Raw genomic sequence first — 18,602 nt, forward strand, 5'->3', positions numbered from 1 at the left:
TGCAAGTGGCGATTGCAAGTGACATTGTAATTTAGTTTCTTTTTTCTTGTCTTCACCACCTGGCTATTGTTGTAAAACGTTGAGCGATTCAAACAAAAAGTAATCAATAAATAGAACAAAATAAAAACAAATAAAAGACTGCAAGTGACGTAGCTAGCGGAAGCGCATGTGTCTGAGAGTGCAAGCCTGAGAATGCACGTCTGAGAGTGCAAGCGCCAAGCTGCAGCCAGACCCTTCTTGTCAGCATGCCAATTGCACGCTCCCATTGTGCTGTGTGATAAAACTGCACATTTTAGAGTGGCCTTTTATTGTGGCCAGCCTAAGGCACACCTGTGCAATAATCATGCTGTCTAATCAGCATCTTGATATGCCACACCTGTGAGGTGGATGGATTATCTCGGCAAAGGAGAAGTGCTCACTAACACAGATTTAGACAGATTTGTGAACAATATTTGAGAGAAATAGGCCTTTTGTGTACATAGAAAAAGTCTTAGATCTTTGAGTTCAGCGCATAAAAAATGGGGGCAAAAGCAAAAGTGTTGCGTTTATAATTTTGTTCAGTGTAAAATGGGGTGTCCCACATGAAAAATACTGCAGTATACTTAGTAAACTGTAGTAAATTTTCATTCAATATATTGTTTGATTTACTGCACTTTGTTAACGTATACTACAGTATACTGCAGTCTTAAAAGAATAGGATGGTATTTTGGTTAGAAGCGACAGTTTGAAGTTAAAACCCCTTGATGGATTTGTTTCTTACAAAAACACAGTTTTTCACTTCACAAGACATTATTTGATGGACTGGAGTGGTGTGGATTACTTGTGGATTATTGTGATGTTTTTATCAGATGTTCGGACTCTCATTCTGACAGCGTGAGCAAGTGATGTAATGCTAAAATTGGCCAAATCTGTTTCGATGAAGAAACAACCTCATCTACATCTTGGTACTCATGACGGTGAGTACATTTTCAGCAAATGTTCAATTTTGTGTGAACTATTCCTTTAAATATGAATAGTGAATTGCTAAACTGATTGTAGTATACTATAATAGTACTATAATACAGTTTTACTACATTTTCTATAGTTAATTTAATATAAAATACTAGTTTTTTTTTGTTGATAAAACAACATATTTGTCTGACTATATTATGGTAAATTTACTATGGAAAAATTACTATATAGATTACTATTGACTAGTCTGGTCATAATGTAATAATAAGCACACATCACTGCTGTAGGTTCATTGCTTTGGCTGAGATACATTTGGCTTTCGTGGATTTCCGAAGTTAAAGCTGTTTTAATTACGTAATCTCACTCACAATAGACACAAATCTATTGCCCAGAGGGCTGTTTACTATAATCGTTTCAAGAATTCCACCAGAAAACACCACATACACAGCAGCTGCTTTTATTTTATGCTGAGAAAACTTACCCTAAACTAAATATATAGACTTGAAAACTATTTTTTAAGACAAGCACAGAAACCTTTGGTAGTCTGCCCATGCTAATGCGTGCGCTGTATTACAGTGCATTTTGAATCATGCTCTTTGTGCAATTATACACACCCATAAAAAGTCACCATCATCACCAGCTCAATGCTTTTACGCAAATCACCACTTCAGAATTTTCACACACAGTGAAACAGATGTTGTAGCTATTCGCGTAGACTTGAATAGTGGAAGTTCCCAATGACTACACACTAGTGACTTCCCTAAGATGTTTTGAAACATCATGTGATGTGACATCATATACAGCTTCCTGCATATACAGTACACACACACATTTTTTTCTGATCAGTGAAACACATATTAAATATATAGCAACATTTGTAATTCATTACTTCATATATGCAAAAATAAGAACTTTTACACTTTTACACCCAACTTTGGGTCAAATATGGACTAACCCAACTTTTGGGTAAAAAATTTAATGTAAAAATTTAACCCAACGGTTGGGTTAGTCCATATTTGACCCAAAGTTGGATTGAAACAACCCAGCATTTTTTAGAGTGTAATAATCCAAAAGTGAACCCAAAAGTAATTTAGATTTTTTTTTTTACTTGAAGGAGAGACCTACAACACCCAAAAACCCTAGTATCTGCATATCAATGCTGGCAACCGTTCACAACACCCTAGCATTGTGGTGGTGAGTTTTGCACAGACAAGCATCATTCCGATGTTTTGTAGTTTTTAAAACTATATTTGAATATCTTAAGGATCTTTAATTACCTCTGCAAACTCCAGGTCGCCACGAGCGGACAGTCCTAGAGGCGGCAGCGGGGAGGCACACAGAACAGCAGGCTGCAGCAGCGTGAACAGGCCCAGCCAGAGGTTCCCCATGTCTGCTGTGAACTCAACTCTCTCACAGAAGGGTTTATATACAGGTATAACTATCCTGACATCCACACATGAAACAGACTATCTGATTTAAATGCACGTTCAAGTCAAAACAAGCAGCACACTCTGGTATTTTAACATTGATTATATGTTACAGTACGTGAACTATCCAAAAGTTTAAGCCAAAACGTGCATGTAAAGATTCAGCCCTGCGGTGTTGTGGGGTACAGGGGGAGTTTCACCGGACGGGGTCATATAGCCAAGCCCACACAGCATCTACAGCTCCACTCCTGTAAGCCACAAAGTTCTGTATGTCGCCAATGCATGCTTATCATGTACTCTCAGCTCCAATTAAGACATTTCACCTTAATGTGTTATGCAGAATTCTGCAGTTTTCCCCCCAAACATCAGTACAGTCGTGGTGAGCTGATTGTCACAGCTGTTTATCAGAAGTGTTTCAGATGACTCAGGTATTCTAGTAGAGAATAAATCAAGCACAGATGCTCTCAGCCGTCACTGATTGTCTAATCTCAGCAAAAATATTGCAAACAGCTCATCTAAATGATGTTGTCACCGCTTCCTTTGCCCACAGAATCTGGCACCCACCTCTACATCTGCTGTTATCAGTAGTGTTAGTAACACATAAAGCTGTTGATTCAGGATGTAGTCAGGGAATTTTTGTATTTACAACATGGATTTTTCCCAATAGGGATCACTCTTGTTAAAATAAAATACTTCCGTCTCAATTTAGAGACTGGCTGGTTCTGATTCTGGTTTTTGGTTCTGATTTATTAGAATTCACAATATGTGTTATTTTTTAAGTTACATTTTCAGCAATGCAGCTCAGGTATTCTGAGTATAGTTTTTTTACATGTTCAAATATTTCAGACACATAAAGGTGTACTATAAAGTGTGTGCATGTTTCTGTATCAGTTTAGAGGCTGACTGCTTCTCATTATGCCCCCCCCCTCTATTTAAGGGTTAATTCCGTAAAACTGGGACACTTTTTTGCCATTGAGGTGACTGGGAAAATGTCCCAATTAACCTGAATTCACCTATTAGAATTCATAAGGTGGGTTATTGTTTAATTTAATTAATTATTTTTTTTATTATTATTTTGTTTTTTAAGTATTGCTATGACGGTTGATAAGGTGTTCGGAGTGGTTTTTAGCACGCATTCTAATATTTAAATTTAAATATGAGTAATAGTAACAGCAAACAGCCCATAATATACAAACTTAAAAAAAAAAAAAATTTAAATACATCTCACCCTCATGATCTGAGCAGCTTTTTCCACAGTTTGTGAAAACAATGAAGCTGAGCGTGAATGTTACTTTTTGGTTGCAGTAAAATGATGCCCAAAATGCAAACGCAGCAGTTCTCTTACATTCACTCTTTCATGCACCACATTTACAAATACAATCTTTGATTGAGACAATAGTTCTTTATATTTAATAGCTTTATGTCATTTAATTTGACATTTACATATTATGTTAGTTCATTCAGCCTTAAATGTTTCATTGATCAGTCTCAGGACAGCTAAGATAAATCTTTATTAAAAGTAGCCTAAATTAAAGATTTACCCAGTTTACCCTGTTCTGATGTGGTTAATCGACAAATAACATGACAAACAACACAATAAATGTGAATATACTATACACAATATACTATACTATACTATATACAATAATATATGTCATTGATGTAGTTTTCACTATAGGCTACTTTTAATCACCTTTTAATCGTTTTTTTCAAGTCACTTAAATAGTGGGTGTGACAAAAACTATATGTAATGAATTGTGAATTAGCCTAAATGTTATTCTAAATAAATGTGTCATTTTTAATAACACACTACTGTCATCTCATGTCAGGTTTAGGTATCCTGATGATGTCAAAGGGTTTTCCAGTTTTATACAGTCAGAAGCCATGTAAGCAGTGTTGCCAACTGCTTTCAATTGAAAGTAGCTAAAACTGGTAGCTAAGTGTCACTAGATGACATCATAATGGCAAATTCACTGATCTATATAAAGATGAACGTAGATCAGTGGGCAAGATGAGAACTTAGATAAGGTTTGTCCAAGAAGTTGCTATATTTGTCCCTAAACTTTTGAAAAAAGTCTCAGAAGGGGCGGGGAAGTCGCTAAATCTAGCTACAAAGTAGCTAAATTGGCAACACTGCATGTCAGCAACTGAAAACAAGTGTTCACCTGAAATCTCTGACGTCGTGAAGAATTCCCCAGTTTACCTGAGCGTCTGAGCTCCAGAGGTTCATACTAGGGATGGGCGTATCGATCCTAAGTATCGATACTAAAACTAAAAATATCGATACTAAGGTGTGTTTTATTTACCAGTGATTTTGTTTATTTTAAATAATAATAATGCGTACAAATGCATTGAATTGGACGAATAACCTTTGTTCGCAAGTAATTGTGTAGGATAGAACTATTTTCCTGCTCATCTGAACATTTTCACTTGAACTGAAATGTCGCAAGACAGAACCAATCCATCAAAGAGAGCGTTCACTCACTTCTGACAGTACATTCAAACAGGGCTGCGTTTCCCAAAAGTATCATAAGAAAGCATTAAAGCTTTTGGGAACAGCAGCCCCGAACAATGCTTATCAGAGGACAGAAAAAAACATATGTTTGAGTTATTTCACAATAAACAAATTGAAATCGTAGCCTACATAGTTTGTACAATTACATTTATTTAAATTGAACGTTGAAAGATAATATAGATCATGTTCTATTCTGTAATGATAATAGAAATCATACACTGTAAGAACAAAAAGGTTGCATTTTATGGATGCAACAGCCTGTCACTGGCAGTCCCTTATGATAATGAACCATGGTTTTACTAAAATGACCATAGTTCAACTGTAGTATTTGTAGATTTGAATCATGTGTAAACAAAAAACATATTTGAACCCATGTACAAAAATATAACCTAATAAGTTACAATTAAGGCGTATTGAATGTTAAAATGTGTTGTAAACAAAGTTAAGTGGTTATCATTACCCATTTTACTCTTAGTAATTTAATAAATTTAATAATTTAAAAGTTTAGTTCAGAAGTATCGAATCGGTATCGATATCGACGATACTGCCTTGAAAAATATCGGTATCGTATCAAAAACAAAATAAGTGGTATCGCCCATCCCTAGTTCATACATGCTTATTTTCCAAGGCGGGAAATGACTCACTGAATCTGTCTTACAGCTGTGTAGGATAGCGTTCACTATGGTGGCGCCCTCTACTGTTACAACACTGATACAGCCATTGTTTTTACGGTGGCCAGGTGTGTTTTACCATTCCAACCTGAACTCATTAATCGTAGAAACTCATAGCCTATTTCAAATGTAGTTCTAGCACACATACATTTTCATAGTTTTGCATAAACACTGAACGAATATTATTCATGTGACAGCCTTCTCACGTATTAACAACTTTAGAAATGTACAGGTGTTAACAAAGAATTTGTGAAATTAAAAGGATGGTTTTATAGTGTTTAATCAAGTACATTAATTCAATTTGTTGAATTATTAAAACAACGTCTATAGCTTAATTATTAAAAATAATATCACTGTATATTATTGAGAAGTGCTTAAGATTAGGTTGTTAGGTTTTAATTTAATAACAGCATAGGCTAAAAAATGTTACTAAAATGTTATGTTAAATATATGTTAAAAATAACTTTATATTTCAAAGTAATTAATAAAGATTCATGTTTTTCTTACCTTCCAACGTAATCGTTCAAAAATAGGAACGTTACATATGAATATAAAATGTTTTGCTTATGCAGACAAACAAGTTTAATTAAAACCATGTTTAATGTTTTGGCTAAATGGATTTTAATGAGCCAAAAAAAAAGAAAAGAAAAATCACAAAACACACATAACATACATAAATCATTACACAGCTTTACAGGACAATCATGGGAAGGTTAGCCACAATATTCCATTATTATAACTCACCATTTCAGTCATAAGCGTGATTAGAGGTCCAAAAATTTATTGCCTATTATCTAAACAACTGAGTTAGTGGATTTAGGCACTAAACTGCAGTGATAGTGGCAGTAATTTTGCTGTTGTTAGTTCGTTTGTACTCTTAGAGAAAATGTTGACCTCTTACTTTTATCTGAATCATTAGATATGTGGTGGAATATGTAATTCGTAGTGATTTAATATAATGCACATCAAGGCAACAAGGAATAAACTACAGTTTAATGTAAGGCACCCTCAGTGGTACAAACACGACTGCAACCAAAGCTTTATCGGGAACATTGTGCCTCACGCCTCACTGGAATACGTAAGATTTTCTTTTTATCCACTGTGCTTCACATAGAGATGATTGTGTTCTTGTTGAACCATTAACTTGGCACAATACATAAAACAAATGACGAATCAATATTAATAGCCTACACGTCTTCATACATAACCATAACTTCACTGTTGTTTTTTTGACTGCAAGCGCAGCCAGTGGCAGATCAAGTAGTAAATATTAGAGAGGAGAATATAATGGATAAGCCTATCTAGCTTATGAGACATTCATTTACTAATAATAGTATGGTTTTATATGCTTTTAATCAATTTACTCTCGACTGAGTAACAGCATTTGAGTATCTTAGCTCAATGTAAATTAGCACTCATAATAATTCCTCCATAAAATGTTCATATTAACACTATATTCATAATTAGTTTACCTCAGATGAGAATCAATTAAATCAATTCAATTACATATCAGTGACATGAGGGGCTTGAAATGTTTGAAGGGCACAATCACACTTAACTATTTATTTTTATACAACTATAAGTTCTGGTTTGTCCTTGAATCAATTGTGTTTTGAGTCACTCATTCAACCGATTCGTTCAAAACACAGGATCAAGTCTTGACAATCTTTAGGAGTGAGTCACTGAATCATAAATTGAACAATTTGTTCAAAAACACTGATTCATTCTGAGTGGCTTAATAAGCGAGTCATTGATTTAGTGACACTTAATTTGCAGAGCAATTCATGACTTTTGTTAAACTGTTCTACTGTAATTAAGAATGTTATTATGTAATATGTGTAACATGGAAACGATTATGTAACATGTTACTGTATCTCTGAAACACACCGAGTACAATGACCATTATTACAGTAAAATGTGTTACAGTAATATGTCATCCCCATCTTCAGGATGAAAAAGATCATACTTTACTCCCAATTTATTAACACTCATTCATTTTTCTGATCTGCTTAATTTGACCTTCATAATCTCTAAAAATGTAGAGATAAAAGTAAAATCTTGCATAATCTTCATTAAGTACAAAATATGAGATGCCAAACTGACTAGATATGATCCATCAAAGCTATATTAGTTTCCCTCATGAAGGCAACAAAAAATACCAGCCGGAACCAAATCCTAGTTTTGGCCGCTTCTTTCTCGCTAATTAGACCCTCTGATTTATAGGACAATTTCTATGCATATTACAGTGTGCTCTCATCTACCCTATAATAAAAGACAAACGCTTTCCTTCATTTGGCAGCTTTCTCAGTAATGCACTTGGCAAACGGAGCGGAAAGGGGAAGAAGGGAACGGGGGAACCAAACCGACAGCCGCTGGTCACTTCCTGCTGCCGTTGAAGCTCATTGGCTGGACCTCTGTCTGTCTGAGGTCTGTGATTGGTCCATCTTCCTCTTCTCAGGTCCCTTTCAACTCGCCTTCTGAGATTCAATGTGCAGCATCGGCCAAACGCCACACAAAAACTTCACTTTTGGTCTGTGCTTGAGGTAGGTTGAGCGAATCTGAAGGCTACGGCAAAAAAATAAATTATAAGCATATGCAACATGCATCATGCATTTAAGTGACTTAATGTTTCATAATTACGTACCTGAGGAGTATGTGTAAATATGACCCTAGGCCTGTTAGGACGTGCCACCAGGCATGAAGCTGTGTAACTGCTCCGACCACAGGGGGCAGCTGCTGCCGTGTGGCTCTGAACCAAAAACAGTGACAAACAATGACCTCTTCTGTTTTTCATCTGCTCTCATTTTGCTTGGTCAACCACAGAACAAGTGATTTAAGTAATATGAATACACAAAATATTCTAATATTTAGGAATATATAAATGTGTGTGTGTAAATATCATTCATGCATATTTTAATTATTTAAAAACATTTAACAACATTAAATGTTGATTTTGAAAATGAACATATAAAATATTTTCATATTTAATTTAATATTTAATTTGGCACTTTCTTGTAAACTAAAATGTTACCTTAGTTGACTAAAATTAAAATGATACTAAATGCATAAACGTAATGTAATGCAAATGTTGATCTACCTTAGAGAGTCACAAAAGATATTATCGATGTTCCATAATACAAATCCCAACAGGAAGATGCTTAATGATGTAAAGCCGAGGGCTCTGAGCCATGGATACACCCTGCAAAGCACAGACAAGATGTTAATGCACTTATTTACCTTCGTACAGATTAATGCATGTAATGTTTCACTTGGAAATATCTCACATCATAGAAAGTAAAACAAGCTTCAAATGCAGTGAATACAGATTTGGAAGTGATAAAGATTCATTCACTCACCAAGTGACTATGAAAACAGAGCGAATCACCAAGAAAGCCACTAGTACGGCATACATGACCTGGGGGAAATGATAAAACTGTTGTTAACCTGTGTATTTAGCACCATCTGCTATATAAACAATAATACAATATAATTGCGCTTTACATGACAGTGATGTGCTGGTCATATTAAACAAAGAGATCACAGCATTGCGTTTATAGACAGTCATGTACCATTCAATACCCTGAGCATGAACAGTGTCACACCCTACTGTCATGCCTTTCAATGCTTAATGATGTAAAGCCGAGGGCTCTGAGCCATGGATACACCCTGCAAAGCAAAGACAAGATGTTAATGCACTTATTTACCTTCGTACAGATTAATGCATGTAATGTTTCACTTGGAAATATCTCACATCATAGAAAGTAAAACAAGCTTCAAATGCAGTGAATACAGATTTGGAAGTGATAAAGATTCATTCACTCACCAAGTGACTATGAAAACAGAGCGAATCACCAAGAAAGCCACTAGTACGGCATACATGACCTGGGGGAAATGATAAAACTGTTAACCTGTGTATTTAGCACCATCTGCTATATAAACCATATGACTGCTTGAATGGTGATTTTTTTTCACTGAGCTTTACATGACAGTGTATTAAACAAAGAGATCACAGCAGTGTGTACAGACGCCCATGTACAATTCAACACCCTGAGCATGAATAAAGACACCCCACTGTCATGCCCTTAAACAATACAAACAGACAACAAATACTGACTGCTGAAGTTGTTTTGACAAAACGTTGTCATGCTCTCAAAGACACCTGACAATGTAGGAAAAACCTTAATGCAGCATTAAATGTTCTTAATGTTCAGTCAGGCCTCACCTGATGAAACACAGGCTCCTTCCATATCAGGTAAACCTGCAAAAGATAAATGAAATGCACTTCTTGAGCATGGAGAAAAAAATACCTAAAAATATCAATAATATATACAGTATATAAAGAGTGGGGACTGAGACTGCACTGAAAATCTGGGATTTTATTCATTTTATAAAAAAAAGGAAATAAGCAATGTTGTAGAGTTTCTAATAAATTAAAACAATGAAAGTTTAATATGAAAAGGAGGAAATATTTATTAAGATTTTGCAGTATTTCTAAGTCACTTTTTTCCCATTGTTATTTTTACTTTGAGCATTTTTATGCAAAGTGTCATGGCCACTTTATGGAAGCTAATGGATATCCAAATAAAGAATAAATAACATTCTTCAATAATGCTCGATAATATGAATGCCATATTAAGAAATATTAATGTTTTATTTTAAATTCATTTATTTTTTTATTTCAATGCAAAGTATATTGATAATTTTATTTTAAATGAAAAGGTTATTAGAAAATAAAAAATTTTAGAAATTTCTGACATTTGCACCCCTTCATAATTACGTACCTGAGGAGTATGTGTAAATATGACCCTAGGCCTGTTAGGACGTGCCACCAGGCATGAAGCCGCGTAACTGCTCCGACCACAGGGGGCAGCTGCTGCCGTGTGGCTCTGAACCAAAAACAGTGACAAACAATGACCTCTTCTGTTTTTCATCTGCTCTCATTTTGCTTGGTCAACCACAGAACAAGTGATTTAAGTAATATGAATACACAAAATATTCTAATATTTAGGAATATATAAATGTGTGTGTGTAAATATCATTCATGCATATTTTAATTATTTAAAAACATTTAACAACATTAAATGTTGATTTTGAAAATGAACATATAAAATATTTTCATATTTAATTTAATATTTAATTTGGCACTTTCTTGTAAACTAAAATGTTACCTTAGTTGACTAAAATTAAAATGATACTAAATGCATAAACGTAATGTAATGCAAATGTTGATCTACCTTAGAGAGTCACAAAAGATATTATCGATGTTCCATAATACAAATCCCAACAGGAAGATGCTTAATGATGTAAAGCCGAGGGCTCTGAGCCATGGATACACCCTGCAAAGCAAAGACAAGATGTTAATGCACTTATTTACCTTCGTACAGATTAATGCATGTAATGTTTCACTTGGAAATATCTCACATCATAGAAAGTAAAACAAGCTTCAAATGCAGTGAATACAGATTTGGAAGTGATAAAGATTCATTCACTCACCAAGTGACTATGAAAACAGAGCGAATCACCAAGAAAGCCACTAGTACGGCATACATGACCTGGGGGAAATGATAAAACTGTTGTTAACCTGTGTATTTAGCACCATCTGCTATATAAACAATAATACAATATAATTGCGCTTTACATGACAGTGATGTGCTGGTCATATTAAACAAAGAGATCACAGCATTGCGTTTATAGACAGTCATGTACCATTCAATACCCTGAGCATGAACAGTGTCACACCCTACTGTCATGCCTTTCAACAATAGAAACAGACAACAAATACTGACTGCAGAAGCTGTTTTGACACAACATTGTCATGCTCTCAAAATCACCTGACAACATAGGATAAACCAAAATAGAGAGGTTCTTAATGCAGCATTAAATGTTTAGTCAGGCCTCACCTGATGAAACACAGGCTCCTTCCATATCAGGTAAACCTGCAAAAGATAAATGAAATGCACTTCTTGAGCATGGAGAAAAAAATACCTAAAAATATCAATAATATATACAGTATATAAAGAGTGGGGACTGAGACTGCACTGAAAATCTGGGATTTTATTCATTTTATAAAAAAAAGGAAATAAGCAATGTTGTAGAGTTTCTAATAAATTAAAACAATGAAAGTTTAATATGAAAAGGAGGAAATATTTATTAAGATTTTGCAGTATTTCTAAGTCACTTTTTTCCCATTGTTATTTTTACTTTGAGCATTTTTATGCAAAGTGTCATGGCCACTTTATGGAAGCTAATGGATATCCAAATAAAGAATAAATAACATTCTTCAATAATGCTCGATAATATGAATGCCATATTAAGAAATATTAATGTTTTATTTTAAATTCATTTATTTTTTTATTTCAATGCAAAGTATATTGATAATTTTATTTTAAATGAAAAGGTTATTAGAAAATAAAAAATTGTAGAAATTTCTGACATTTGCACCCCACTATTCGTTGATTTCAATTTAAATTATGTTGATAATTTCATTTGAAATGAAAAGGTTTGTACTAAATTAGAAAAATAAAATATAGTAGAAATTTGTGTCCCACTGTACATTTTTTAGAAAATTTAGAACAGCAAAGAAAAAACTTACCACGCTAACAATAATACTGAAGGTCAGCAAAAGTGTAATTGACAAATAGTTAACGGCACGCTCTTGCTTGAAGCATTCATATCTGTAATATGTGAGATATGCATTCAGATTCAGAAAAAAACATCCATAGTAAATGACCTACAATCATGTGCTACCTTTCAAAAGTTTGGGGTCATTAATTTTTTTTTTTTTTGGACAGAAATTAATATTTTATTCAACAAGGATGCATTAAATTGATCAAAGGTGACAGTAAAGACATTTCTAATTTACAAACAAAAACATCTGTATCAAATAAACTAATAATTGTAACTAAAAATATTTCACAATATTACTGTATTTATAATCAAATAAATGCAGCCTTGGAGATCATAGACTTGTTTCATCTTACTGACCCCAAACTTTTGAATGGCAAAAGAAATCCAAAATCTTAATGATAAAAAATAATTTTCTGTCCATACAGCGTCTGATCCTCATTAAGCTTATGATGAGTGTTCAGAGGTCAAAGTTGAAGGCAAGGCAGACAGTGTGACTTTGCAGGTGTAAGAAATGTCAACTTACAGACAGTAGACAAATACGCAGCAGCTGTAGATCATCGGCAGCTCATCTAGTAACTAAAAACAAAAGACAATCCAGAGGCTTGTTAACTACTGCTATTGCTTTGGGGATGTACCGTTAGAGAAGCAGCTTTGTGGCTATGAGAATGAAAGTGAAAATAAGCTTTTCATGTGCTTGGCAACAAGATGCACATTTTGAAAGGCTGAAGAAAAGTCCAGCTTACCTGCATTTCATACTGTAGTGTCATGTGGAAGCTCCATGAACCAATACCTACGGCTGTAGCGAAAAGAGAGACAACATAAAAACGGTACATTTTATCTCTGTTTGTTTAGGAAATACAGTCTTGAATAACTGGGTGAAAGGTCACTTCCTAAAAAATTAGGGTTGTGTTTATATAAAATCACGTGAAAGATACGTTACCAGCAAGTCCCAAAAAGGACCACACATAGCGTACTTCCAAACCGTCTTTACACGTCTGAATGGCTCCATAAATGGGAGGTAGGATCATTATCAGGTTACTGACAGTATTCCCTGGAGAAAGCAAAAAAAAACAAAAAACAATGTTTTTATTTTAATGAATTTAAATATTAGGAAATAGTTCACCCAAAAATTTAATGAAAATGAACTCACCCTCAGACCATCCTGGATGTAGAGTTTGTTTCTTCAGATTTGGAGAACTTTAGCATTACATCACTTGCTCACCAATGGATCCTCTGCAGTGAATGGGTGCCGTCAGAATGAGAGTCCAAACAGCACCCATTCACTGGAGAGGATCCGTTGGTCAGCAACTGATGTAGTGCTAAATTTCTCCAAATCTGAAGAAACAAACTCGTCTACATCTTGGACTATTCCTTTATAAGTCATATTTGAGTTATTCTATGAACGATAACAGTAAAAACTGCCATGAACTTCCACTTGAATGGATATGAACAATAGATGAGTGAACGTCATCCAAACCGGCTTCTTAGCACCACCAGCAGCTGTCAGACTGCTATCGTGCCTCTTTGCTGAGTCCAAGAAAACTAAACCTATGCTAGAAAGCCCTAACACGGTGTGTACAGGCCTATTGTTTCACTGTTTGGATATACGGCTCGTCATACTGAACATGGCACATTCCTTCACAAGGCAACAGGTTCCCGCTGGACAGCAAAGGCCCCTCTGATCTCGATGGCACTGAAATTCCTGTTGGTTCTAGCAACGATTAAACTTATGTTTGAAATATGACTGTGTAATTTATGTTTTAAAATGAAGCTCAAATAATCAGACTATTTCATTCTTAAATCAAACACCGCTATCCTAAAACCCTATAGGAAATTACAGCTGGAATTCAAGCTCTATTAGTATTAATGTTCGCATATGTTAACTATCACTTTGTGCCCTTTGACCAACTTATCAGAGTGACCTGAAATCTACTTTAGCAAACAATATGGAGATGTAATGGCTACGTACACTGTGTCCTTCCATACTGTTATATATCAGCAGTCAAACTAAAGTTCCCAGTATGGCAATCTACTTCTTTACTACTTTAAATCTCAGTTAAAGGGGTCATATGATGCGATTTCAAGTTTTCCTTTCTCTTTGGAGTGTTACAAGCTGATTGTGCATAGATAAGATCCCTGAAGTTGCAAAGACTAAAGTCTCAAAACCTAGAATCACAATGCACTGGGTCAGCTGGCCAATCAGAGCAGACTGCACTTGTCGGAAGGAGGGACTTTGTAGAAAACGAAGCGTTTGAGAGAGGCGTGGCATAGAGGACCTACAATAATGTACAGTATTTTCAAAATTATGTGTTTTTTGAACATTAAAGCATGTCAACATATTCTGTTACACCAAATACACAAAATAATGATCTTTAAAAAAGCATCATATGACCCCTTTAAAGTCTGTATTGTGAAAGTAATGTAATTAAACTGTTTAAATATTATATTATTCTTACAAAAATATACTGATGGTACTTTAATGCATACTGTACCATACATACACGGTACAGTGGCTTTGGGTACTTTTTGACTGATCAGGCGAGAGGACCAACTAGATCAGAAAACCGTCTTAGTGTTTAATGCAGTTTTCCTTTCTATCCTTCATTATATGATTTCTCATTCTAATTATATTAATGGTAATGAACATTTTTAAAGTGTTGCTAAGTTAATAAGTATGTCTGAAAGAAACAAACCAACAAAAGAAAATGGAAACAAATGCTGCCTATAAATATTTCATACTGGCCATGACAAAATATTCCTCATTATTTTTGTTAGAAATATATTTGTTAAAATTACTTTGTTCACATCACAATTTTTTTATGTATATTTGGGATCTCACATATCATAGTTTTTTCTTGAATATTAGGACTGTAGTTTAATTATTCAGCTGAATTTTAGACAATTGCTGCATTTTTCAGTTTTTACTTAGAATGTAGCTTTGCATTATTATTATTCATCAACTACTTTTCGGTTGATCAGACCAACTGTACCAGCTAAGACCTGCAAACCATCTTCAGCTGGTAATGTTTTTCTGTCAGCAGAGACCAACGAAACTCCACGCAATTACTGTAGTATTATAGTAGGTATGAGTAGAATTATCAAGTATACAGCTTCACTATATCTGGCATGCATATTTACAGTACAAGCTAGTTATGTTGCTGGTTACACTGTTAGTTCTTAACCACGTTCAACTGACTTAGCTTCATTAGCAGCTCTGATTCGAGTCACTGCTCACATTTTTAGACCATATACTCATAGTCAGTTTATAATTAAAGCAAATTAAAGAACGATTAACATAAGAAAACATCTACGTGGTGGGAAATAAAGAATGTTTTCTGTTCACACTCTTGTGATTTCACTGAAAATCAGTATCGGCGGCACGAGCTCCTCCCCAAATATTGCCACACACTGGGTTTCATTCATTCTCTTTCCGGTCATTTGTTTTAATTTCTTATTTGTTATTGAGCTTTATGATACAAGTTCAACGCGGACAGAGGGTCGCTGGCCTCGGCTGCCAAGTTACGAATCCTACTATGGCTAATGCTTATGAATTTTAATTAGGTTACGCTGACGTTGCTCTGGAACTTTGCTATGAACAAGGCGTGGCTTTTTAATATTAATTACGTCACTTTGACGTTGCTTCGAACCCTTCCAATGGAGAAGACCTGCCTTATCAATATTAATTAGGCTATGCTGACGATGCCTCGTAATCGTCCAATAGCGGACGATTCCCTCATGAATATTACGTATCACGTCTTCTCATAGTACGGTTCGACAATGCTCCTCTCTCCCGTTGTAACATCCGTGTTTACCGTCCTACACGACAATGGACCGCGTGTACTGAACACAAGCCCGCCGTTCAAACGTACTTACAGAATTCTGCGATGTAATACGAGACCACATAATTCTCCTCGCACCAGTCGAGTGTTGAGGTCGATGTTCCCCAGTAGCCCGGCCTGTCCGCCGCCGGAGCCATGATGAGAGGGAGATCAGATAGGTCTGACAGGCGGAGGGAGGAGTTGCCTGTACGGTAACGGATTCAGAGCTCCATCCAATCTGAACGGGCCTACGTGCGATAACAGTTGCACTGCAAACAATCACTGTTGCCAACTAATTTTCAGGGGAAGTTGCTGAAGGAAGGTCGATTTGTTGCTAAAAGTTGCAAAATTACGTTGTGATGTCATTGCGCGATGACGTCATTATGTAATCACGTCGCAAAATTGTGTCACTACATCAAATCTCAGTGCCAAATATACAAAACACAACAAAATATATTTTTATATGTTAATTTAGATTTGTTCGTAAAATAATATAAATGCATAATATAATGGTAAAATATACATATTTTTACATATTGTAACTGAGTTATTTTACACTTACACATTTTTGAACGATTACAAGTTTTTTTATTAGCTAAATTTCTGTAACTCGATATACCGAAGTAATCGTTGCTCTAGTTTAGTGCACTTTTAAAGGACAGCGTACTACTATATAACGCAGGGATGGGCAACTTTGATAGTGACTAGGGCCAGCATTTTTTCTCCATTAATACCAAGGGGCCAGATTACTAATCCACGTCCACACACCTTTTACACCGTTTTACTCAATTTCCTTTTTATTGAAGGAAATGAAAGTATAACTAATGTCATTTGTTTTTAAAGATTTTATTAAGTATAAAACTTGTGCAGTTATGCTAATTCAGAAGGAAAACTTTGTTGTCAGTGGACAGAAAATATAACGCAGGGATGGGCAACTTTGATAGTGACTAGGGCCAGCATTTTTTCTCCATTAATACCAAGGGGCCAGATTACTAATCCACGTCCACACACCTTTTACACCGTTTTACTCAATTTCCTTTTTATTGAAGGAAATTAAAGTATAATTAATGTAATTTGTTTTTAAAGATTTGATTAACTGTAAAACTTGTGCAGTTAAGATAATTCAGAAGGGAAACTTTGTCAGTTGACAGCAATATTAAAAATAACATAAAAAAAAAGACTGATAGTTCATCCTTCAGAGCCTCGTTTTCATCCACGTTAAATTCAATATGGCGTCTAACCTGACTTAAGGTCCTTGCACACTGAGTCCGAAATTTTCGTATGCGTTTTTCGTATTCGTCATCCGTCAAAATGCTTGCTACGGATGCGAAAAAGCAGAAAATCGATTTTTTTTTATGACGGATGAAAGTTTCGGAGGCAGTATGTAAACGTGATTGACACAAAATTTCGGACTCAGTGTGCAATTTGTCTTGTATACTGAATATTTTGGCATCTGCATTCTGTTTACATTATACATACTTTATACTTCAGAAATAATAAGTGTAGTATTGTAGTACGCATAGCCACAAACTATTTGACCTTAAGTACGGTGTAAATAAAAACCCACACACACGTTCTCTCTCAGTGATGCTGATTTTATTGAAAAAACGAGGAACAAACCAACATTTTTAGACAACCGTGTTTGGTACAAAGTGAATACAAGCTTTAAAATGGTACAGACGTGGGCTCATCACATGCTGTCTAGTGCAGACACAAGTGTGCACTTCTGAGAGGAATGTTTTAGCATGGTATGGTGAACTCGCAGGCACTTTGTGTAACAAAATCCAGACTTTTTTAGAAATCAAACACTCGGCATAGTGAGTTATGCGCTCCAGCAATCAAAACGCAAAGGAAAAAGATAAACCCCTGAGCAAAAATGCTGTTCGTGTGGATTTATATCAAATTTCATGGAGATCATACTTAATATAAGCATGCTGCACTTCTCAGAAACCGATTCAGGTGTAAATTTACGATACTTTGCCAAGTACATTTGCATTTTTTAAAACAAAAAAAAACATGACTTAAATGTCACTTTTCAAAGTAAATGTAACAGATAGCACACGGTGGTCCACAGATCTAATGGAACGAACTCAGGTGTACCATTTACCCATATTCATAAATCTCCATACACACACAGTCATTAACCTCATACAATCGCATTTATGGCGCTTTTCCACTGCGTAGTACGGCATGGCACGGCTCGGTTTGCGTTTCCACTGCGGTTTAGTACCGCTTTATAGTGATGTTAGGTTCTTGAACGAATCGTTCTTTTGAGCCGGTTCTCAGGAAGTATCAGGCCGAGCCGGTTCACAAATCGAACTGAATCGAACTTTAGTTTCGGGTTAATGACGCAGGACGCACAGCCGAAGTAGCACATCCAACTCAAAAAGAACCGAATGAGCCGGTTCAACCAGCTGTCGAAGTTTGCCGAGGATTACCGAGGACTCAACAAGAACCGAATGAGCTGTGGCGAAGTTTGCCGAGGATTACCGAAGATTCTGATGAGTGAGTTGACGATACTGTGCAAGCCTGAGGCGCGTACTGGAAACATGCTTATTATGACTGTTATTAATTTACATTTTATTAAAACCTG

The 18,602-nt window shown here is 35.4% G+C and overlaps 1 protein-coding gene and 1 long non-coding RNA gene across 2 annotated transcripts; both read right to left on the bottom strand.

Moving 5' to 3' along the window:
• Positions 1 to 6,198: 6,198 nt before the first annotated feature.
• On the bottom strand, positions 6,199 to 16,261 carry LOC107653723 (alkaline ceramidase 3-like). Its single transcript, XM_016440521.1, has 10 exons — positions 16,065 to 16,261; positions 13,132 to 13,242; positions 12,935 to 12,987; positions 12,715 to 12,767; positions 12,157 to 12,238; positions 11,465 to 11,500; positions 11,058 to 11,116; positions 10,799 to 10,900; positions 8,209 to 8,313; positions 6,199 to 8,129 (listed from the first exon to the last, which is right to left on the bottom strand). Exons 1-10 carry the CDS (start codon positions 16,165 to 16,167, stop codon positions 8,030 to 8,032), a joined length of 804 nt encoding a protein of 267 aa, XP_016296007.1. The 5' UTR covers positions 16,168 to 16,261; the 3' UTR covers positions 6,199 to 8,029.
• On the bottom strand, positions 9,187 to 9,807 carry LOC107653724 (uncharacterized). The gene is made up of 3 exons (XR_001630258.1): positions 9,787 to 9,807; positions 9,388 to 9,446; positions 9,187 to 9,230 (listed from the first exon to the last, which is right to left on the bottom strand). It is a non-coding gene; the product is annotated as an uncharacterized LOC107653724 (long non-coding RNA).
• Positions 16,262 to 18,602: the final 2,341 nt, after the last annotated feature.

Source organism: Sinocyclocheilus anshuiensis, unplaced genomic scaffold (genome assembly GCF_001515605.1).
Source record: "Sinocyclocheilus anshuiensis isolate Anshui unplaced genomic scaffold, SAMN03320099.WGS_v1.1 scaffold315, whole genome shotgun sequence".
Taxonomy (NCBI): Eukaryota; Metazoa; Chordata; class Actinopteri; order Cypriniformes; family Cyprinidae; genus Sinocyclocheilus; species Sinocyclocheilus anshuiensis.

Bases quoted from the DNA above. Each gene is read 5' to 3' on its own strand.
- LOC107653723 (XM_016440521.1), bottom strand. From the start codon at position 16,167: ATGGCTCCGGCGGCGGACAGGCCGGGCTACTGGGGAACATCGACCTCA. The intron at 11,501-12,156 runs GTAAGTTTTTTC...TATCTTTTGCAG, and splicing joins TCAGTATTATTGTTAGCGTG to GTTTACCTGATATGGAAGGA. The intron at 8,314-10,798 runs GTAGATCAACAT...TTTTTGGTTCAG, and splicing joins ATCTTTTGTGACTCTCTAAG to AGCCACACGGCAGCAGCTGC.